The sequence below is a fragment of the Salmo salar genome, chromosome ssa25, assembly GCF_905237065.1.
Source record: "Salmo salar chromosome ssa25, Ssal_v3.1, whole genome shotgun sequence".
NCBI classification, from domain to species: domain Eukaryota; kingdom Metazoa; phylum Chordata; class Actinopteri; order Salmoniformes; family Salmonidae; genus Salmo; species Salmo salar.
Genome location: NC_059466.1, coordinates 10,286,291 through 10,310,437, shown reverse-complemented (window position 1 = coordinate 10,310,437; position 24,147 = coordinate 10,286,291). Strand labels below are relative to the sequence as shown.

Here is a 24,147-nt window from a genome sequence, read left to right as displayed (position 1 = left end):
AAACATAAACGAATGTAACTAATGTACATTATACCGTTTTACGCACACTCGTCCAACGAGTTTTACAGTTTTACGAATTCGTCATATATATATTTTTTTTAAATGACACTAATTGGTTTTGAACATATCCGATAACTCATAACTGAAAATCTGACACAGTGCGACTGCAGTGGCTATTGGGAAAGCTCGCTAATATACCTCGTGCCATAATGGTCCAGACCTCTCGGCAGACGCATTGGTAGCCTTAGAAAGGTTTGATACAAGGAAGCTAAACGTGGGTACACTTCCATCAAAGGCAAGAGACAGGAATATAATCTATAGATAGATAGCATTATAGAAACAACTGACTATATTCCTTACTATAAACATTTCAATAGTCACTGAGGAGTCAAGCATGGAGCCACCATGCTCCACAAGAGGGTGATATTCTACAAGTAACAGTAGCCTGTGTGAACGCGCACAATTTATCTCCACAACCCGTTCTGCACTTTACTAACTGCTGTTTAATACATATAAGAAAATATGTCCTACAACTGCCTTCAGAACGTTGAGTCAAACAGGCAACACTTTCAACGATGATGTATGTAAAATCTCCAGCAGAATGATGGCAAGAAGAAGGTATAGTCCTCCATGTCCGACTATTCCAGGATTTAAGAGTTTAATTAAATCGATGTTTGTATTTAGTGGGATTACTGCACAATGTGGTATGGTGGAACATTGAATGCCCAGTTTGGTAACTTCGTGGAAATGTCGTGCTGAGAGAGAAACCTGACCAATGTGTTCGCTGCCTTGACAAGTTTCACGTTCAAGCCTTGGACGCATATTCGGCGGTTTGAGACGGAGTAGATACAGTCCGAGAGGCGGCACGTTTGGTGATTTCGGTTCACAAACCGTGTGGATGTATGACACTTCTTTATTGAAACGTGTCGTTCAAGAGAAAACGATGTGTTTTCCTACTGGATGAATTTGATATTCATGGAGGGAAACGCATCCGGTCCTACTTTTCCAAGAGTCTTCTTGAAGGTAGGCTCCCTATCCCACGCTTCAGCAATATTATATGTACCTATTTTTCTGGTAACTGTGTATGAAATGGACTAGACGCTACCTCTAAACATATGGTATATTGAACAGAAATACGCTCATGTAGGAATTCTCAGAAGCCTATTTCCAACGCTGACAACCATTTCGCCCTTCCTCCACCCGGGCTAGTATTTCTCCTGGACCTTTTATGTTCACATTTGAATAGTGACATTCTTCCATATATGCCTTTATTAATTCAATAAAGGTGGGTTATAGTTAAAGGTGGGGAGAGGGTTTCAAGGGTCGCTTCCCATGATATCAGGGCTAGAGTGACGTGCTTGAGATATATGTAACAGACAATATCCTATTTTCCCACAATGTGAAATGATGTGTACATGTAACAAAAATCTGGTTGACGTTTTATGGCTCAGCACTGTATTTAGGTAAGCAGTAGCCTCTGTCAAAAAGCACAAGCTACAATGGCATCATTTTTGCAGCTTCGGTAAAAAGCTCCTCCTATGTAAGAGATGAACAGGATGATATAATAGTGTGCTGCTCTGTCTAATATAAATAATCACACGCCCGCCGCTGTGAGTCTGGATCAGGAAGGACTGAGGCAACACACCAGGACAGATGGAGACTACAGCAAATAACATCAGTGTTTTGTGCGTTAAACCTAGAGTCACGTGGTCTATTTATGAAGACTGAAAAGACTTGAGGATGCAAACAACAAGATCATGGGTAATACATACAAGTGATGTTCAAAATAACTACTGTAAGCCCAAATAGCAGCTGTCATAGACTCACCTTTTCCCCAAAGGTCACTACAACTGCCTAGTCTAGGCTTTGTGTGCTAGGTGATACAGGTAACTGCCATGGAAACACTTAAGTAAATTAGGGATACAAAGTGCATTGAAAGCAAGTGCTGCCACAAAGGTGTGGTTCCTGAGTTAATTAAGAAATTCACATCCCATAATGCTTAGGGTCAAGTATACCAATTCTAGGCAGGCCATTATTTTGGCTACTGTGGTTATGCCCCCATAGGATAACAATGCCCCCATCCACAGGGAACAAGTGATCACTGAATGGTTTGATGAGCATAAAATCGATGTAAGCCAAGGTGCATCAAAGTTGTTCTGACTCGTGGTGGCTTCATGTTAGTGTTTTCCTTTATTTTAGCAGTTACCTGTAGCTACTGCTGCTGTGTGGTAATAGGGGTAATGATGCTAAGTCACTGTCTAAATAGTAGGCCTCTCAATTCTTTCCTCTGCCATTTGGTAATTTTAGGCAGATTCTGATGGAAAATAAATCACTGAAATCCTTTCCCTCTTCTCTCTCCTTACAGCACAGGGGAAGATATAAGTAGGGCAGCATAGGAGCATGGCTGACTGTCTGGACTATTTCAGCGCAGCTCAGTTCAGACAAGAATCGGCTTCCTAGCCGTCGCTTCTTAACCAGGGGCCAAGCCCCCCTCCGACACATTCCTCCTTCACCACCTTCTCTCTCCCCTCCTCACTGAGATCAATGCTCCATTATTTATATAATGGGATGCGTCAAATCCAAGAAGAGTGATCCGATCCAGTACGCCAACTCGGTGAAGGCGGACGGCAATCCTGGGAAGTGGCAGGGCGAGAACACACTGCTGGTCCACTATGAGACGGGGTCCGCGGTCGACTCTGCCCGGGTGGACCCCATCCTGCTGGAGTATGCCCAGCGGCTGTCGGAGGAGATAGTGGCCCGGGCCGTGCAGCAGTGGTTGGAGGTGGACAGCCGCTACATTGACATCCCCTACATTGAGTGTGATGTGCCATGAGGGGGGGGGGTGGGGGCCAACTGGAAAGGCCAACTGGAAAGGCATTGCCAGAGAGTGGTATTTCTGTTATGGGATTTACCTTGAACCTCTGGGGGAAAAGAGGACTACTGGATGCCAGACAGACAGACAGACAGACAGACATCACTCTCATTCAGGTTGAAACAATACACTACGAAGATCTACTAGCTGATGCAAGATGTTGATGCCATTCTATGGTCCAAAGCCATTTTTCTGTTTAATTCATACTTGGACAAAGACCTTGGTTAATCCTCTCATTTTCAATCCAGACCATGTGCTTGTCTCCATCGTTAGCTAGATGAGAGTTCCGAGCTGGGGTGTGTGATAGCTTTGTCTTGGGAGCCGATAAAGAAGAAGAGTATCATTGAATCCTGCTTTGAAAATGACCGGTTCTGCCTTTCAGTGAATATCTATCGTTTCCGCTTGACGCGTGCCATCCTGTGGCCAAATAGCAGGTCCGATGTAGGAAGTTATTTATTAGCACCTCAAATGGCCAATGTTTTTCACTTGAGATTTTTTGCTGGAGTCAGCAGGTACATGCCTCCCTCTCCATCTGTCTGCCCAGACAGAAGCTCCCAGTTCAGGGTTCTTGGATAATGGCATCCCAGGGGGCCTGTGGTCAACCAACAAAGGAGAGCTCATTATTCATCCTGCCCACCTACCCATTAAGCATGTCCGATGACGAGCTGCAGCAACCAAGGACCTGACAACGGTCACTTTGACGAAATGATGCTCTACGAACATGGCCGTGGGAAGATGTTTTGTGTTGGGGGTGCTGATGAGTATTTTTCTCCACTCATACAGGAGTAATAAAGGCCAAGTTCACTAATTATGTTTTTTCGATTTATCAGGGGGTGCTGCAGCACCCTCAGCACCCCTACTTCCTGCGGCTATGTTTAGGAATGTTTTACAGAGGTTCAGCACCCTCCCATTCTATGAATTTGAATGCCATTGACAATAGGACATCCCTGAGGGCTGGCTAAGTCCCCCATGCCTTGAGGAAATCAGGGCACTAGGATGGATTGACACACTTTTACTGGGACTTGGCTTTTGTACACAAAACGAGCTCCGGGTTCACAAATACATTTTGCTTTCGCCAAAATGTCTTGGGCCAAGCACCCTGGTTTTAACATACTGTATTCTACATAATGAGGAACTACTGCCATCAGCCCCATAGAATTTACAGCACAAATATGCAACTCTCAAAGGCCATGGTATTTTTATTGAGAGCAAATGGCTTCTCAAAATAGTATGATGCTATTTTAACAGGCCATAGACACACATACGCACAATGGAGAGTGGAGTTGTTTGGAAAAGGAGAACAACTGTCAAAGTCCTTAATGAATGGTAATACAAGCACAATACGTTTGATGGGCTTTCCTATGGCATTTATAAGATAGAAGGTCATATCAGTGGGTTTTAGTCAGTCATGGCAGGTCAGTTCCTACCATACCACAACTGATGTTCAAGAAGCTTTAAATGGCGGTTTAGTCAAGGCTGGGCAACGTACACAGAGCATTAAATCAGGGTGCTATTGTATACACACCACAAAGAACAAGTAGACATTATTTCACTGGAAAAGGACATTTGACGTGTGTATCTCAAGTAAGATTCGGCTGCTAATCCATTAGGTATGCTCAGTAAAGAAAATGGTAGTGGTGTGCTTCAAATGCTACCCCCGAAAATCCGTTACAGTTAAAAGCTTGAACCCATTCAATTATGTAAACAAATTGAAAAGCTTAGCGGTGACAATTTTCTTTCCCATACTGTACTCCTAAATCTAAGAACTGGAAGGTGGAGAGTTTAGACCTGGGGTGTCAAACTCATTCCATGGAGGGCCTAGTGTCTGCTGGTTTTAGTTTGTTTCCTTTCAGTTAAGACCCAGGCAACCAGGTGAGGGGAGTTCTTTACTAATTAGTGAAATTAATTCATCAATCAAGTACAAGGGAGGAGCGAAAACCTGCAGGGAATGAGTTTGACACGTGGCTTAGAAACAGAACACTTATCACTGCTTCAGCTAATGTTTTAAACAATTTACATATAACACTGCAAAAAACATAATGAATAAAAAAAAAAATCCAAGCTTGCTTTTCACTCGGATGAATTGGTTGATAACAAGTTATGTTTTACTATGCAGGAGACAGCTAGCACTGCATGCCATATATCAAGCCCCTATCATCATAATAAAACTGTGATAGCCGTCTATGGTAGTGGTGTTATCTCTGCCTTTGAAGCTATGTCAAACACAGAATTGAAATGCTTTGTATAATATGGTTAATGTTGCAGTTCACAATGCTTACAGCTTGAAAGAAACACAAAGGTATACCAACGCATGTACAAAATTAGGTATACCTGGATTCCTTCCTTCTAAATATTTCAATATCGGGAACAGTAACATCTTGTAACATCAGTCTTCCAGTCAAGCCTTTAGTTTGATTATGGGCAAAAAAAAAAGTATGTTGGGAGATCCTAATGCTTCTTTTTCCCCAGCATCTAAGGACTCATCTATATTTATATCATATACATTTAACCTGCAGCACTGTACAGGTCTGTAAATAAATCAATGACAAAAATGTGATGACAATAAAGCTGAAATCTATGCCTTCTACCATTAATAAAGTGACTTCATCTCTTTTTTTGAGAAAGGGTATTGGCGAAAGGGGGGGGGAATCATTTTTGGGTAACAATTTAAGTACCTTACTGTAATAGATTTCCATTAAAAGAAAATTTCTCAAGCACCACGCATCCCACTGTTGGCCTGCCTCTGAAGCTAAGCAGAGTCTGTCCCTGGATAGGAGACCAGATGCTGCTGGAAATGGCGTTGGAGGGCCAGTAGGAGGTACTCTTTCCTCTGGTGTAAGGAGATCCCAATGCCCCAGGGCAGTGATGGGGGGGACATTGCCCTGTGTAGGGTGCCGTCTTTTGGATGAGACTTATTGTAAGAGTAGGAGTGTTAACCCCGGTGTCCTTGCTAAATTTCCAATCTGGCCCTCATAACATCATCGCCAACTAATCATCCCGAGCTTCCTATTGGCTCATTCTTTCCCAATCCTCCCCCGTGTAACAATTCCCCAGGTCGTTGCTGTAAATGAGAATGTGTTCAGTCAACTTACCTGATAAAATAAAAGTGAGAATGTTACTAGGACTGTCTGGGAGTGGTCTGAGTGGGGAGGGGAAACTGATAACTAGCTGTTATGGGCAGAGAGGTTTGGACCAATTTACCGCATGGTGATGTCACCATGGAAAGCCAAAACTCCCACCCATGCAAATCTGCTGATTAGAAGGTCCTGTGTAGATTGTATTTTCAACTAGCAACTATCAAGAAATGACACTGATTTTAAAAAAAGCACACTTTTACAACGTTAGCTTCATTAGCACAATATGATATAAAACACAGGAAAACCTCATTTTGAATGCACTGTGCCTTTAATATATTATACAGTGCCTTCAGAAAGTATTCACCACACCCCTCGACTTTTTCAAAAAAAATTGTGTTACAGCTTGAATTTAAAATTGATTAAATTTAGATTTTGTGTCACTGGCCTACACACAGCACCCCATAATATCAAAGTGGAATCATGTTTAGCTAAATGAACGAAAATGTCTTGTGTCAATAAGTATTCAACCCCTTTGTTATGGCAAACCTAAATACATTTAGGAGTAAAAATGTGCTGAACAAGTTCCATAATAAGTTGCCTATACTCACTGTGTGCAATAATAGTGTTTAACATGATTTTTGAATGACTGCCTCCTCTGTACCCCACACATACAGATCATTTGTAAGGTCTCTCAGTCGAACAGTGAATTTCAAACACAGATTCAACTACAAAGACCAGGGAGGTTTTCCAATCCCTCACAAAGAAGTGCACTTATTGGTAGATGGGTAAAAATAAAAAAAAACTGACTTTAAATATCCCTTTGAGCAAGTTATTAATTACACTTTGGATGGTGTATCAATACACCCAGTCACTACAAAGATCCAGACGTCCTTAATTGAGTTGCCAGAGAGGAAGGAAACCACTCAGGGATTTCACCATGAGACCAATGGTGACTTTAAAACAGTTAGAGTTTAATGGCTGTGATAGGAAAGAACTGAGGAAGGATCAACAACACTATAGTTACTCCACAATACTAACCTAATTGACAGAGTGAAAAGAAGGAAGCCTGTACAGAATACAAATATTCCAAAACATGCACCATGTTTGCAACAAGGCACTATAGTAAAATGGCAAAGCAATTCACTTTGTTTGTCCTGAAATACAAAGTATTATGTTTGGGGCAAATCCAATACAACACATTACCACTCTCCATATTTTCAAGCATAGTGGTGGCTGCATCATGTTATAGGTATGCTTGTAATCGTTAAGGACAGGGGAGTTTTTCAGGATACAAAATAAAAGGAATGGAGCTAAGCACAGGAAAAATCCTAGAGGAAAACCTGGTTCAGTCTGTGTTCCACCAGACAGTGGGAGATGAATTCACCTTTCAGCAGGACAATAACCTAAAACCTGGAGTTGCTTACCAAGAAGACAGTTAATGTTCCTGAGTGGCTAAGTTACAGTTTTGACTTCAATCTGCTTAGAAATATGGCAAGACTTGAAAATGGTTGACTAGCAATGATCAACAACTAATTTGACAGAGTTTGAAGAATTTTGAAAATAATGGGCAAATATTGTACAATACATGTGTGCAAAGTTCTTAGAGACTTACCCAGAAAGACTCACAGCTGTAATCACCGCCAATGCTGATTCTAACATGTATTGACTCAGGGTTGAGAATACTTATGTAAATGTGATATTTCTGTATTTCATTTTCCCCCCAAAAATCTAAAATATCTAAAAACACATTTTCACTGTCATTATGGGGTATTATGTGTAGATGGGTGAGAGAAAAAAATGTATTTAATCCATCGAACCAATCAATTCATCCCGACTACTTCCGAAATGGTCAGGAAGACCTGATCAATTTCAGCTATTTTAATCATCTACACCTTTTTAAAGATGTGGGCACAATCAGAATGTGGGCAAGATCAGGACACAGGATGCCAGTTAGCACCCTGTATAAATGGGGCCATTGATCCAGAGCATCATCCAAGGTTATTATCCAATAATGATCCTAACCCTTACCCTAGTCTCTTTTTTACCAGATCTCAACACTGCAGAGGAGGCGGTGGGAGGAGCTATAGGAGGACGAGCTCATTCCATTACAATGAGCTCGTCCTCTTTTAGCTTCTCCCACCAGCCTCCTCTGCAACACTGTATTCGCATTTGAGAATGGCTTGACACACTTAGGGCGGCTGGAATCAAGGCTACCTTTACACTAACCTAAACCAATTTCCATATAGCTATTGCCTAACCTTAACCTTTGGATCTGACGTCTGAATATCCACTACCTACGGTTTGAACTCAGATTTCATCATGTGGTCAACCCTTGCCTATGCAGATCCAACAGCTCCCTCTGCACCTGTATTATGTCCCTGTAACATTTATTTCATCATTAGATTAGCTGATAGACGGTCAGGTCCAGGAGATGTCTAAATGACTTAATGGAATTAATGGATCACACCAACTAGCTTTGATATAATGGTTCAGAAGCTTTAGGACAGGTTTCGTCAACTAGGTTTGGCCTCGGGCCAAATTTTGTCTGGGCTCATAGTCGGCAAGCCAGAACATAATTAACATATAATATTAGCACAATTAATAGGCCTACACTACAAATTCAACAGAACAACATTAACACGTCGTATTAGTACATCATTAATTCAGTGAAAATAACAATAATTTAGATTTGATTAAGCTCATAAAATCACCAATGTCTCTATTAAATTATTATTTTTAGTCCATTTCTCTGTGCGTTGATTGGTGGGGAAAAACAGGTCTGCTGTACGTAGCCTTGATGTTCTCCACCAACATCAAGGCGGTGACCCGATCCTGTAGGTTCATGCTCTACAACATTCGCAGAGTACGACCCTGCCTCACACAGGAAGCGGCGCAGGTCCTAATCCAGGCACTTGTCATCTCCCGTCTGGATTATTGCAACTCGCTGTTGGCTGGGCTCCCTGCCTGTGCCATTAAACCCCTACAACTCATCCAGAACGCCGCAGCCCGTCTGGTGTTCAACCTTCCCAAGTTCTCTCACGTCACCCCGCTCCTCCGCTCTCTCCACTGGCTTCCAGTCGAAGCTCGCATCCGCTACAAGACCATGGTGCTTGCCTACGGAGCTGTGAGGGGAACGGCACCTCCGTACCTTCAGGCTCTGATCAGGCCCTACACCCAAACAAGGGCACTCCGTTCATCCACCTCTGGCCTGCTCGCCTCCCTACCTCTGAGGAAGCACAGTTCCCGCTCAGCCCAGTCAAAACTGTTCGCTGCTCTGGCACCCCAATGGTGGAACAAGCTCCCTCACGACGCCAGGACAGCGGAGTCAATCACCACCTTCCAGAGACACCTGAAACCCCACCTCTTCAAGGAATACCTGGGATAGGATAAAGTAATCCTTCTAACCCCCCCCTTAAAAGATTTAGATGCACTATTGTAAAGTGGTTGTTCCACTGGATATTATAAGGTAAATGCACCAATTTGTAAGTCGCTCTGGATAAGAGCGTCTGCTAAATGACTTAAATGTAAATGTAAATGTAGTCCACAACTTTTTTTTTATGCCAACATTTTTAACCTCATTGAGCGTTCTGCACTGTGCTCTTGCAGTCATCTTTGCAGGACAGCCACTCCTAGGGAGAGTAGCAACAGTGCTGAACTTTCTCCATTTATAGACAATTTGTTTTACCGTGGACTGATGAACATCAAGGCTTTTAGAGATACTTTTGTAACCCTTTCCAGCTTTATGCAAGTCAACAATTCTTAATATTAGGTCTTCTGAGATCTCTTTTGTTCGAGGCATGGTTCACATCAGGCAATGCTTCTTGAAACAGCAAACTCACATTTTGTGAGTGTTTTTTATAGGGCAAGGCAGCTCTAACCAACGTCGCCAATCTCATCTCAATGATTGTATATATATATTTTTTCTTCTTCTAAAAACTCAACCTCAAAACACTTGTCTGCAACCCGCCTCACCAATAAAAAATCAAAAAAGTATTATTTACCTCAAATCTGAAATCCACAACAGAAGCTAGCCAGAGGTTGGCCAGTTCACTGGCTTGAAAATCTATCGCCAGTTTTGTACAGCGCGACTCAGACCAGAGCATACCGGAACTATTCTCTCTCCATATCCCCGGATTTCTACCGCAGGCTCTGGACATTTACACCTGGATCTTGCAGCTAGCTAGCTGCTACCTGAATGACTATTGGCAAACGTCGGTCCCGGAGCTAACATAAATTATTCCGGAGCTAGCCAGCTGAAGAGTTCCATCAGCCACTCCTGGGCTACAATCACCTATCCGGACCCGTTTTACTGCCGATGCGGAGCCCCATCGGGCCTTCACGACTGGACTACCGACGTTATCTGCCCGAGGGAGTTATCCAACTGGCCCCTCCGTCGCGACGTAACCTGAACGCCCATCTGCGGCCCGCTAATCGTTAGCTGTCTTATCGGCTGCTATCTGAATAGGTCTATCGGTCAATTTTCTTGGGCCACTATAATTATAACTATTTTGCCAATTTGACTGGTCCCCCCTACCACACGGAACCCCACTAATCTACAGACGGAAACGCACGAGGTGGCTAAAAACAGACCTCCCTCCATCTTCCACCAGCTTGCTACCTATGGCTCGGCTAGCTGTCTAATTCTCACTGGACCCTTTGATCACTCGGCTAAGCATGCCTCTCCTTAATGTCAATATGCCTTGTCCATTGCTGTTCTGGTTAGTGTTTATTGGCTTATTTCATTGTAGAGCCTCTAGCCCTGCTCATTATACCTTATCCAACCTCTCAGTTCCTCCACCCACACATGCTATGACATCTTCTGGTTTCAATGATGTTTCTAGAGACAATATCTCTCTCATCACTCAATGCCTAGGTTTACCTCCACTGTATTCACATCCTACCATACCTTTGTCTGTACATTATACCTTGAAGCTATTTTATCGCCCCCAGAAACCTGCTCCTTTTACTCTCTATTCCGGACGTCAAAGACGTCCAATCCTCATAGCTTTTAGCCGTACCCTTATCCTAGTCCTCCTCTGTTCCTCTGGTGATGTAGAGGTGAATCCAGGCCCTGCAGTGCCTAGCTCCACTCCTATTCCCCAGGCGCTCTCTTTTGATGACTTCTGGAACCGTAATAGCCTTGGTTTCATGCATGTTAACATTAGAAGCCTCCCTAAGTTTGTTTTATTCACTGCTTTGGCACACTCTGCCAACCCGGATGTCCTAGCCGTGTCTGAATGCTGGCTTAGGAAGTCCACCAAAAACTCTGAAATCTTCCTCCCTAACTACAACATTTTCAGACAAGATAGAACGGCCAAAAGGGGCGGTGTTGCAATCTACTGCAGAGATTGCCTGCAGAGTTCTTTCCTACTATCCAGGTCTGTACCCAAACAATTTGAACTTCTACTTTTAAAAATCCATCTCTCTAAAAACAAGTCTCTCACCGTTGCTGCCTGCTATAGACCACCCTCGGCCCCCAGCTGTGCTCTGGACACCATATGTGAACTGATATGTGAACTGATCTATCTTCAGAGCTCGTACTGCTAGGTGACCTAAACTGGGACATGCTTAACACCCCAGCCATCCTACAATCCAAGCTTGATGCCCTCAATCTCACACAAATTATTAATGAACCCACCAGGTACCACCCCAAAGCCGTAAACACGTGCACCCTCATAGATATCATCCTAACCAACTTGCCCTCTAAATACACCTCTGCTGTTTTCAACCAAGATCTCAGCGATCACTGCCTCATTGCCTGCATCCGTAATGGGTCAGCGGTCAAACGACCTCCACTCATCACTGTCAAACACTCCCTGAAACATTTCAGCGAGCAAGCCTTTCTAATTGACCTGGCCCGGGTATCCTGGAAGGATATTGACCTCATCCCGTCAGTAGAGGATGCCTGGTTATTTTTTTTAAATACCTTCCTCTCCATCTTAAATAAGCATGCCCCATTCAAGAAATTTAGAACCAGGAACAGATATAGCCCTTGGTTCTCTCCAGACCTGACTGCCCTTAACCAACACAAAAACATCCTGTGGTGTTCTGCATTAGCATCGAACAGCCCCCGTGATATGCAACTTTTCAGGGAAGTTAGAAACCAATATACACAGGCAGTTAGAAAAGCCAAGGCTAGTTTTTCAAGCAGAAATTTGCTTCCTGCAACACAAACTCAAAAAAGTTCTGGGACACTGTAAAGTCCATGGAGAATAAGAACACCTCCTCCCAGCTGCCCACAGCACTGAGGATAGGAAACTATCACCACCGATAAACCCACTATAATTGAGAATTTCAATAAGCATTTTTCTACGGCTGGCCATGCTTTCTACCTGGCTACCCCTACCGCAGTCAACAGCACTGCACCCCCCACAGCTACTCGCCCAAGCCTTCCCCATTTCTCCTTCTCCCAAATCCATTCAGCTGATGTTCTGAAAGAGCTGCAAAATCTGGACCGATTTTACCGACCATTTCGAATCCCACCGCACCTTCTCCGCTATGCAATCTGGTTTCAGAGCTGGTCATGGGTGCACCTCAGCCACGCTCAAGGTCCTAAACGATATCGTAACCGCCATCGATAAGAAACAATACTGTGCTGCCGTATTCATTGACCTGTCAATCACCACATCCTCATCGGCAGACTCAATAGCCTTGGTTTCTCAAATGACTGCCTCGCCTGGTTCACCAACTACTTCTCTGATAGGGTTCAGTGTGTCAAATCGGAGGGCCTGTTGTCCGGGCCTCTGGTAGTCTCTATGGGGGTGCCACAGGGTTCAATTCTTGGGCCAACTCTTTTCTCTGTATACATCAATGATGTCGCTCTTGCTGCTGGTGAGTCTCTGATCCACCTCTACGCAGACGACACCATTCTGTATACTTCTGGCCCTTCTTTAGACACAGTGTTAACAACCCTCCAGACGAGCTTCAATGCCATACAACTCTCCTTCCGTGGCCTCCAACTGCTCTTAAATACAAGTAAAACTAAATGCATGCTCTTCAAACGATCGCTGCCTGCACCTGTGCGCCTGTCCAGCATCAATACTCTGGACGGTTTTGAATCTGTGGACAACTACAAATACCTAGGTGTCTGGTTAGACTGTAAACTATCCTTCCAGACTCACATCAAACATCTCCAATCCAAAGATAAATCTAGAATTGGCTTCCTATTTCACAACAAAGCATCCTTCACTCATGCTGTCAAACATACCCTCGTAAAACTGACCATCCTCCCGATCCTCGACTTCGGCGATGTCATTTACAAAATAGCCTCCAATACCCTACTCAAACTGGATGCAGTCTATCACAGTGCCATCCGTTTTGTCACCAAAGCCCCATATACTACCCACCACTGCGACCTGTACGCTCTCGTTGGCTGGCCCTCGCTTCATACTCGTCGCCAAACCCACTGGCTCCAGGTCATCTACAAGACCCTGCTAGGTAAAGTCCCCCCTTATCTCCGCTCACTGGTCACCATAGCAGCACCCACTTGTAGCACGCGCTCCAGCAGGTATCTCTCTCTGGTCATCCCCAAAGCCAATTCCTCCTTTGGCCGTCTCTCCTTCCAGTTCTCTGCTGCCAATGACTGGAACGAACTACAAAAATCTCTGAAACTGGAAACACTTATCTCCCTCACTAGCTTTAAGCACCAGCTGTCAGAGCAGCTCACAGATCACTGCACCTGTACATAGCCCATCTATAATTTAGCCCAAACAACTACCTCTTCCCCTACTGTATTTAATTATTTATTTATTTAGCTCCTTTGCACCCCATTATTTCTATTTTGCACTTTCTTCTACTACCATTCCAGTGTTTTACTTGCTATATTGTATTTACTTTGCCACCATGGCCTTTTTGCCTTTACCTCTCTTATCTCACATTGTATATAGACTTATTTTTCTACTGTATTATTGACTGTATGTTTGTTTTACTCCATGTGTAACTCTGTGTTGTTGTATGTTGTCGAACTGCTTTGCTTTATCTTGGCCAGGTCGCAATTGTAAATGAGAACTTGTTCTCAACTTGCCTACCTGGTTAAATAAAGGTTAAATAAAAAAATACATTGTAGTCCAGGTTAGCTGACTCCTGACCCCAATTAGCTTTTGGAGAAGTCACTAGTCTAGGGGTCCACATACTTTTTCCAACCTACACTGTGAATGTTTAAATGATGTATTCAATATAGACAAGAAAAATAGTGTTATTAGTTTAAGCACACTGTTTATCTATTGTTGTGACTTAGATGAAGATCAGATCAAATTTGATGACCAATTTACGCAGAAATCCAGGTAATTCCAAAGGGTTCACATACTTTTTGTCTGTTATTTTCATGGAAATAACTTTAAAGAAGAGCTACTGGCACTGATTCCCCTCGAAGGACACGCCACCAGGGACATCCTATTCACAAAGCTGGAAGAATTGTTTACGCAGCATGGCCTGTCATTTCGAAAAAGTCAACTTTGTGTTCATTGATGGGGCTCCTGCTGTGGTGGTCAGACACAGAGGCCTGGTCAGCGGGTTGAAGGAAATCGCCCCAAAAATGAATGGCTTGCATTGTCTCATCCATCAGAGTGTGCTGTGTGCCAGACTAAACACTGAGCTAAAAGATGTGATGGATAAAGTCATACGCATAATCAACTTTATCAGGGGGACATCAAGCACCTAACATTGATTCTGTCACAAAAAAAAAACACAAAAAAAGACAGAGGCCACCCATGATGATCAAATCAAACTTTATTTGCCACATGTGCCTAATACAACAAGTGGAGACTTTACCGTGAAATGCTTACTTACAAGCCCATAACCAACAGTGCAGTTCAAGAAGAGTTAAGAAAATATTTACCAAGTAGGCTAAAATAAAAAGTAATAATAAGTAACACAATAAGAATAACGAGGCTATATACAGGGGGCACCGGTACAGGCTAGTTGAGGTAATCTGTACATGTAGGTGGGGGCGAAGGTACTATGCATCTCCTGCTTCACAACAACGTGTGCTGGCTGAGTAAAGGAAAATGTCTAGAAAGATTCTATGAGCTACATGACCAGGTTGTGGGTTTTCTCAGAAAAAGCTAAATGAGGGAAGTGACCACCTTCGTATTCTGGAAATGAAAGGAATTCCTCTCTAATGTTGCTTTTTTTTGGGCTGACATATTCTGTCACTTAAACGGGTTAAATCTGCAATTACAAGGAAGAGGGACAACAATCGTGGACATGGTGGAAAAACTTAAGGCCTTTACTAGGAAGCTCGAGTTCATCTGGAAGGCTACTGCATTTCATCACACTGAAGAAACGACAGGCAGAGGGACCAGGCCACAGCATTTTCAGAGGTGATGGAAGATTTCATCAAGCACCTGAGGGACAATTTCTCCACCAGATTAATTACAACAGATTAATTTACAAGAGCATGCCCAAGGATATCATTGCGTTTGTATGTGATCCTTTCACAGCCCGCCCTGGTGGAGAATTCACCTCCCTTGCTAAGAAAACGATACCCTCGCTGGATGAGGCCGCAAATCAAACTGAGCTGATTGAATTCCAGACGTCGAGACAAATCGGATGCGCTCAGGAGTGCGGAGTCATTGTGTGTGTTTTGGGTAGCATGCTCAGAGGAAAACACTAAGTAACCTAGTACTTAATAAATAGTCATATAGGCTACTAACATTATTGTGATTATTGTTAGTGCTTATCCATGGCTATTTTAGGTCTCATGCTGACAGTATTTTCTGTTCGTTTTGTAACAGGAGCAGGTTATGCCGAGACTCCCGATACAGACATTCAGACACAGACGTTGCCTTTTTTTCTTTAAATGATTGTTTTATGTAGAACGCTACCTTTTTGGCCAGTTGCAATTTTAAGTAGGCCTAATAAATAAAATAAACAGTCCTGTGAAAGATGCTTTTAAAAGTAACATAACTGGCTGAGGTAGGCTAAGTTATTTTATATAGACCTTGGCTCAGAAGAAATACTCCAATTAAGCCCTCTTGTTTTTTATTTATTTAACTAGGCAAGTCAGCTTGTTGTTTGTGAAGTCAAATTAAAATGAAGATTATTGTTGAAATGAATTACTCGACTGGTAGGTTTTCTCCATCTGTTGCTGTGCAACACTTGCATAACAAGTTAGCTATATTTTCAGCACCAGGCGGTGTTCACCTATTGATTGCGCTGCGGTTGCAGCTTTACATTTCGGAACAACAAAATGGTCTGCTGCCTGCTTTATTAGTTGACTGTCTCCTGCATTTGGCCTCCTCATTAATTAAGTTCAAATGTAACTTTTGCATTATTTAGGTAGTGCCACTTCTTTCTTGGGACATTGCATTTGAGACTTTTTGCATCTCTGGTCCAAGATTATAATATTTTTTTTAATGAAAAAAAATATTCATAATGCATTTGGGGGGCTTTGGCGGGCCAAATAATATTTGGGGAACCCTGCTTTAGGAGCTCAACGCTACAGGCTTTGTACTCAAAGCTGATGTTTAACATCCCACTTTAGAAATGGAATATCCAACTGGGTCTCATTTTACTGTAAATGTCCCTAGGTAATTCATACTCAAATATAAAACGCAACATGCAACAATTTCAAAGATTTTGCTGTTACAGTTCATATAAGGAAATCAGTCAATTGAAATAAATAAATATGGCCCTAATCTATGGATTTCACATGACTAGGCAGGGGTGCAGCCATGGGTGAGCCTGGGAGGTCATAGGCCCACCCATTGGGGAGCCAGGCCCAGCCAATCAGAAAGTGTTTTTCCCCACAAAAGGGCTTAATTACAGACAGAAATACTCATCATCCAGTTCTCCCCCTTTGATGATCCCGCAGGTGAAGAAGCCAGATGTGGAGGTCCTGGGCTGGAGTGGTTACAAGTGGTCTATGGGTGAGGCCGGTTGGACGTATTGCCAAATTCTCTAAAACGATAAAATTCTCTGGAAACAGCTCCGGCTTTTGTACCTTTTACACCGTTTTCGTTATATCCAAATTGGTAGTTAGTCTTCTCCCATCGCTGCAACTCCCATACGGACTCGGGAGAGGCGAAGTGCGAGAGCCATGCGTTCTCCGTAAAACCGTATAGCTGGCGACCAAAGTCAGTGTGCATGCACCCGGCCCGCCACAAGGAGTCGCTAGAGCACGATGGGACAAGGACATCCTGGCCAGCCATAACCCTCCCCTAACCCGGATGACGCTGGGCTAATTGTGCGCCACCTCATGGGTCTCCCAGTCGTGGCCGGCTGCGACACAGCCTGGGATCGAACACTGATCTGTAGTGACGCCTCTAGCACCTCGATGCAGTGCCTTAGACCGCTGCGCCACTTGGGAGGCCCTTCCGTTGGACATTCCTGCAGTCAGCATGCCAATTGCACGCTCCCTCAAAACTTGAGACACCTGTGGCATTGTGTTGCATGACAAAAGTGCACATTTTAGAGTGGCCTTTTATTGTCCCCAGCACAAGGTGCACCTGTGTAATGATCAGCTTGTTGATATGCCACACCTGTCAGGTAGATGGATTATCTTGACAAAGGACAAAATGCTCACCAACATGGATATAAACAAATGTGTACAGAACATTTTAGAGAAATAAGCTTTTTGTGCATATGGAACATTTGTGATCTTTTATTTCAGCTCATGAAACATGGGACCAGCACTTTGCTTTTATATTTTTCTTCAGTGTAGTTACATAGGCAGGGACAACGTAATTATGCTTTTATCAACGATGACGTCAAACAATTAAATCAAATGACAATTTTTACAATCGGGTTTTCATACACATCTTTATCAACATATGTCTTATAGAAGAGATTTTTTACAGCTATTAGTTGAGAAATTGTATCCAATGAATTGGACACTGAAGAGCGCACGATGAATTGAGAACTTCTGGCCTTTGCCATACAGTAATGCAATGAAAAATGCAACGCCGAGTGATCACTCCAGCTACATGACAAAGCTAAAAGGCATTAAGAATGACACCTGGCTGGTGCCTTTTGAAGGGCAAGTCCTAAACCATAAAAGCTTATCTCTGAAGCCAAGATAATTTCTGAGCCTGTGTTCTCCAGGAGAGTGTTTATGCTGGTTCATTGTTTACTTAGCAAACTTTGTGGTGGGTCTTTTAGCTACTGACCTAATTTCTCTCTGGGAGCCTGCAAGAGCTCTTAACTGTGTGCTGAGGGTTTGAGTGCTGCAAATGGGATTTCATATAATCAATGATTTGAGCTGGGTAGAGAAACGCAAAAGGCCAGATTCAGTCGAAGACACACGGCAGAAAAATTACTAAGCACTGCAAAATCCCCCCTTTCATAAAAATCCAAATTAGTTAGAAATTAGTCTGTACATATTAACGTGGTGTTTTCCCAGTCCAGGCTTCCAGCAATGTGTATTTGATTGAATCCCTAGGAAATGTATTGGAGAGACAGACTGACTGAAAGACAGTCATAAACAGGACAGTATGACACTCAACAAGGGCCATAACAACCACCTGACAGTACTCTCCCAAGTTATATGACACTTCAAACAGGACAGAACCTCTTCCTTACCCAGCTACCCACCGAAACAAACATTTTGTTTCTTGGCACCACCAACTGTACCGAGAAATATTGTTTTTTGCAAATAATACTGTACATCAGCACAGCGGAGATACTGTACACATTGTCTGACTCAATGTCTATATAACTGGTCAGGTATCCATCCAACTTTAGCCTTTTAGCCTGATGCTAGCTTTTGAGAAGTCATACTTGAAGAGTCCATTCAATTTGTTTAAAAATGCATTGCAAAATGGGCACAGTACTGTGGTGTGGTCTTGCCAATGTCCTGCTGTTGTGATAGGCCACAGTGACTGGTGTACCATGTCTGACGGCTGTGACCAACTACTCTAGAGTAGCTTCCTTTCTTTGTCTCCTCTCCAACTGTATGACCACTGATGGGTGAAAGTGGTGGCTTATTTCAACGATAAAGCTCTCAGTGAGAACATGGATTCTGATGAGTGGCCATGAAGGAAAGGATACAAGGGAAGGAAACAAAATTTAGGCAACTAGGACGTTTCCTATGAGAAGGCCTCATGAGCGGCAAGTGGTGTCCCTTGACCCCTTGTTCTATTCTATGGAGGTGTCCTTACAGCTTGAGGTCACGGTCCCCCAGAGACGAGAAGCAGTCCTCCACACTCTGTTCTGAAACCTCCTTCAGTGTGGATGGACTCCACTTGGGGCTGTGGTCCTTGTCAACCAGCACTAGGCACACAAAACAAACAAAAAACTAATTGCATACTGACAGAAACATCCTAATAACACAGAAATCCAAAAGGGACGTGGAGCAGTTTTTGCCAATTAGTACTCAATATCATTGTACAGAAATAAGAGTTCAATCTGTAAAATCTCAAAAGGGATTTATTAATGTGTTTTGCAAGAGTCAAACACCTTACCTGCCCTCACACCCTCGTAGAAGTCACTGCCCTTCTGCAAAACAACAAGAATCAAAAATCCTGACACATATATGCTTTAAACTAATAATACCAGGAGACGGGTACATAGCTGTTGAGGGTCTATCCTATTCAAAACCCAGTAAATGAGTTGCATTACCTTCAGATGGAAAAACTTTTAAACTAAGATAAAGTAAATCAAATGTGACGGGGAAGAGGAGGTAGTATTAAAGGCCTGGGGCCTTTCGGCACGTACCACCATGCAGGCCTGACTGAGTCTGTACTCCATCACCAGAACCTCCTGCAAACTCATGGCGCCTCCGGCCTGAAGCTGCTTGAAGGTTATCTTCAGCGATGTGGGAGACATCTTGGCGAGGGTCTGTGAAATTCACAAATACAAAAAAACCTGCTTAGCTGTAGCCCAGGTGGTTATTAGCCAGCAGAACCTAATGTTCAATACACTAGCAATTCTTTCATGTGATATTGTGAGTAGCCTATATCATTGTGGTCACCCACAATTACTGCCATTGCATTGATTAGTGTAACTCTCGTACCATAATTGGCAGTGACGAAATAAGGGCAGAATTTCCCTCCAAAGCCTGCATAGATACTTTAACTATTTTTCTCTTATTAGTGCCCTTGAACCAATTGTGCTTATGGACAGGTCTATACCAATTGCTGCACTTTCCACTCAGCAGTTACAACATCCAGCTTCATAAGGAGAGTTGCTTCATTATCATCTCTCTCTTTCAAGAAGAGCGGGCCCATTTCCTGTTTTACATAACCAGTGTCTTCCACCCAACTCATACACCAGCTGGATTCAGGCATGTTTACGATCAAGCACATCCTCTCTCATTAACGACACCATCTGTGAATAAAACGTGTGTAGACACTGCACATTATGAGGCGATCGTATCAGTTTTCTCCACACTGAATCTGCACTTATGATCACGCGGCAACAGGGATGGCAACACCGTACAATGTCATTTCAGGCAACATGGAAATGCGTCGCAATCCTTGTGTACATCTCTCTCACATGGCATCCAGGTTTACAGAGCATTAGCTTCCAATCAAACAAGGACAGCTTGGCTTTTGCCACTATTAAAGAGGTATTTATCATTCAGGATAAGGTTGTGCTATGGTGTTTGCCCAACAGGGGACTTTGGACAGAGAGAGATTGGGCATTTGGGAGAGATTGGGCATTTCTGACCCGATGGGACAGTTCGGTCAAGTGATCATCCTTAATAAGGGTGTTTTTTAGAGCCTTTCATTGAGCCACTGTGGTAAGCTTAACCATATTAAGGGCTTACAGAGTGGCAATTACTACTGTTAGCAGAGCCCTGAATGCTGGACTAACGGCCTGGGTTATGTTCTCATACTCTCAGACTGGCTGGCTAGCTGGGTTTCATTCACATTGAGAAGGAGAAGATAAGAGGAAGTCATTTAGGAAAGGGAGATCCCTAGTCAGTTGTACAACTCTCTGAATCAAGGCAGTTAACTCCTCTGAATCAGAGAGGGGTGGGGGGCTGCCTTAATCGTCATCCACGTCTTCGGCGCACGGGGAACAGTGGGTTAAGTGCCTTGTTCAGGGGCACAACGATAGACGTTTACCTTGTCAGCTCGGGGATTCGATCCAGCAACCTTTCGGTTACTGGCCCAACGCTCTAATTTAGAACATAGTCCAAAGACATTTCTACATAGCGACAGATTTAGTTCCTCTATATCCCCTCTCTCTGCTAGCCAAAGCTCCCACCTTACCTCCAGTTAGCGTATGTGTGGGAGATGGGGGATGGAGGTCGCGGTGATGCTAACTAGCTTGAGGCTGGACCCACCTCAGCTTGTTTCTGGGCGAATGGAGAGCCGTCTGTCTTTAGGTTGTGTACAATCCCCTCCACGCTGTTGGACTGGAATAGCCTAAGGGCCGCAGGAGTACAGGGATGAGACATGGTCAGTTGAAGTACATGTGGCTGAATGCACATCCAGATAGACGCACACACAATGCAGCACTCACTTGGTGTTTGTGAGGGGCTGCACATGGAATTTACAGATGGCGCTGCAGTGGAGAGCAGCAGTCTTACGGGCTCCTGACAAATTCTGCTATTTTGTGTGTTCTTTTACTCTGATCGAACCTTTTTTGTACATAATGTCTCCGCCATCATTTTCTATGACCGAAAACAGATTATCAACACTGGGACCCTTCGGGGGGGCAGGGGGGGTGTAGTCCCCTCCTGTACTCCCTGTTCACCCATGACTGTGTGGCCTCGCACGACTTCAACACCCTCATCAAGTTTGCTGACAACACGACTGTGGTAGGACTGACAACGATGAGGCAGCCTATAAGGAGGTCAGAGACCTTGCAGTGTGGTGCCAGGACAACAACCTCAGCAAGACAAAAGGAGCTGATAGTGGACTACAGGAAATGGAGGGATGAGCACGCCCCCATACACGTCGATGGTGCTGTAGTGCAGCGAGTCGAAAGCTTCAAGTTCCTTGGTGTCCGCATCACTAAGGAACTAACATGGTCCACACACAGCCATACAGGTTGTGAAGAGGGAATGACAGAGCCTCTTCACCCTCAGGAGGCTGAACAGATGTGGCATGGGCCCTCAGATCCTCAAAACGTTTGATTTATTATAAAAAAATAAAAAAAATACCTTTATTTTACTAGGCAAGTCAGTTAAGAACAAATTCTTATTTACAATGACGGCCTACACCGGCCAAACCCAGACGACGCTGGGCCAATTGTGCACCGCCCTATGGGTCTCCCAATCCCGGCCGGTTGTGATACAGCCTGGATTCGAACCAGGGTGTCTGTAGTGACGCCTCAAGCACTGAGATGCAGTGCCTTAGACCGCTGCGCCACTCGGGAGCCCAAGTCGAGTTCTACAGCTGCACCATTGAGAGCATCTTGACTGGCTGCATCCAGGATCTCTATACCAGGTGGTGTCAGATGAAGTCCCCCAAAATTGTCAAAGACTCCAGCAACCCAAGCCAGACTGTACTCTATGCTACCACACGGCAAGTAGTACCAGTGCACCTGGAACCAACCGGACCCTGGCCTGAACAGCTTCTACCCACAAGCCATAAGACTGCTAAACAAGACTGCTAAATAGCTAATCAAATGGCTACATGGATTACCTGCATTGACCCATTTCTGCTCTAACACTTGCACTGACTCTATGCACACATACTGGACTGTACCCAAACACACACACAAACATTCACACTAACCACCTACGCTGCTGCTACTGTCTATTATCCATCCTGTTGCCTAGTCACTTTACCCCTACCTACACTCTATATACAAAAGTATATGGACACCCCTTGAAATTAGTGGATTCAGCCATTTCAGCAACACCCATTGCTGACAGCTGTATAAAATCAAGCACACAGCCATGCAATCTCCATCGACAAACATTGGCAGTGGAACGGCTTTACTGAACAGCTCAGCGACTTTCAACGTGGCACTGTCATAGGATGCCACCTTTCCAACAAGTCAGTTTGTCAAATTTGTACCCTGCTAGAGCTTCCCCGGTCAACTGTTAGTGCTGAAATTGTGAAGTGGAAAAGTCTAGGAGCAACAACGGCTCAGCCAGGAAGTAAAAATGTCCTCGGTTGCAACACTCACTACCGGGTTCCAAACGGCCTCTGGAAGCAACGTCGGCACAAAACCTTTTTGTTGGGAGCTTCATGAAATGGGTTTCCATGGCTGAGCAGCCGCACACTGTACCGCACACTAAGATCAGCATGAGCAATGCCAAACATCGGCTGAAGTGGTATAAAGCTCGCCGCCATTGAACTCTGGAGCAGTGGAAATAGTTCTCTGGAGTGATGAATCACGCTTCACCATCTGGCAGTCTGACAGACGAATATGGGTTTAGCGGATGCCAGGAGAACGCTACCTGCCTCAATGCATAGCGCCAACTGTAAAGTTTGGTGGAACAGGAATAAGGGTCTGGGGCTGTTTTTCATGGTTTGTGCTAGGCCCCTTCGTTCCAGTGAAGGGAAATCTTAACGCTACAGCATACAATGATATTCTAGACGATTCTGTACTTCCAACTTTGTGGAAACAGTTTGGGGAAGGCCTTTCCTGTTTCAGCATGACAATGCCCCCATGCACAAAGCAAGGTCCATACAGAAATGTGACTGACTGGCTCAAATCGTTCTTATGTAGCAAAATGTGAAATTGTGTTTTTTTCTTACATTGGATAAAAGTAGAGACTCAGAGCTACAAAATCGTATATCATACACTACAGTTGAGGAACAATGGGAAAGTAATTCTGCTTTGAAAGTTGATAACTTGTAAACTCACTTTTGAGAAAATGGCCTTTGAATGTTTTGGTACCACTACTGGAGAGCCCTTTGTCTGCACCCATTCAGCATCGTTCACACCCTCTTAACCTCTATGGGCTAGGTGGGACGCTTTCGTCCCACCTACTCAACAGCCAGTGTAATCCCGTGGCGCGATATTCAAATACCTCAAAAATGCAAAAACTTCAATTTTTCAAACATATGACCATTTTAAAGACAAGACTCTCGTTAATCTAACCACACTGTCCGATTTCAAAAAGGCTTTACAACGAAAGCAAAACATTAGATTGTGTCAGCAGAGTACCCAGCCAGAAATAATCAGACACCCATTTTTCAAGCTAGCATATAATGTCACATAAACCCAAACCACAGCTAAATGCAGCACTAACCTTTGATGATCTTCATCAGATGACAACCCTAGGACATTATGTTATACAATACATGCATGTTTTGTTCAATCAAGTTCATATTTATATAAAAAACCATCTTT

The 24,147-nt window shown here is 43.7% G+C and overlaps 2 protein-coding genes across 2 annotated transcripts in view; one reads left to right on the top strand and one right to left on the bottom strand.

The window, feature by feature from the left end:
* Positions 1–469: 469 nt before the first annotated feature.
* Positions 470–2,843, top strand: cssa25h2orf88 (chromosome ssa25 C2orf88 homolog). The gene is made up of 2 exons (XM_045707703.1): positions 470–1,023; positions 2,366–2,843. The coding sequence occupies exon 2, from the start codon at positions 2,564–2,566 to the stop codon at positions 2,831–2,833; it is 270 nt and encodes an 89-aa protein (XP_045563659.1). The 5' UTR covers positions 470–1,023; positions 2,366–2,563; the 3' UTR covers positions 2,834–2,843.
* A 14,692-nt stretch (positions 2,844–17,535) lies between these two features.
* hibch (3-hydroxyisobutyryl-CoA hydrolase) overlaps positions 17,536–24,147 on the bottom strand; it is a 47,615-nt gene continuing 41,003 nt past the window's right edge. Inside the window, exons 11-14 of the mRNA XM_014173027.2 lie at positions 21,179–21,260; positions 19,603–19,725; positions 19,350–19,383; positions 17,536–19,158 (exon numbers count right to left, since the gene is read on the bottom strand). Of these exons, the coding sequence (XP_014028502.1) occupies positions 19,043–19,158; positions 19,350–19,383; positions 19,603–19,725; positions 21,179–21,260 (355 nt within the window). The 3' untranslated portion in view covers positions 17,536–19,042. The remainder of the gene's footprint in view (positions 19,159–19,349; positions 19,384–19,602; positions 19,726–21,178; positions 21,261–24,147) is intronic.

Bases quoted from the DNA above. Each gene is read 5' to 3' on its own strand.
- cssa25h2orf88 (XM_045707703.1), top strand. From the start codon at position 2,564: ATGGGATGCGTCAAATCCAAGAAGAGTGATCCGATCCAGTACGCCAAC.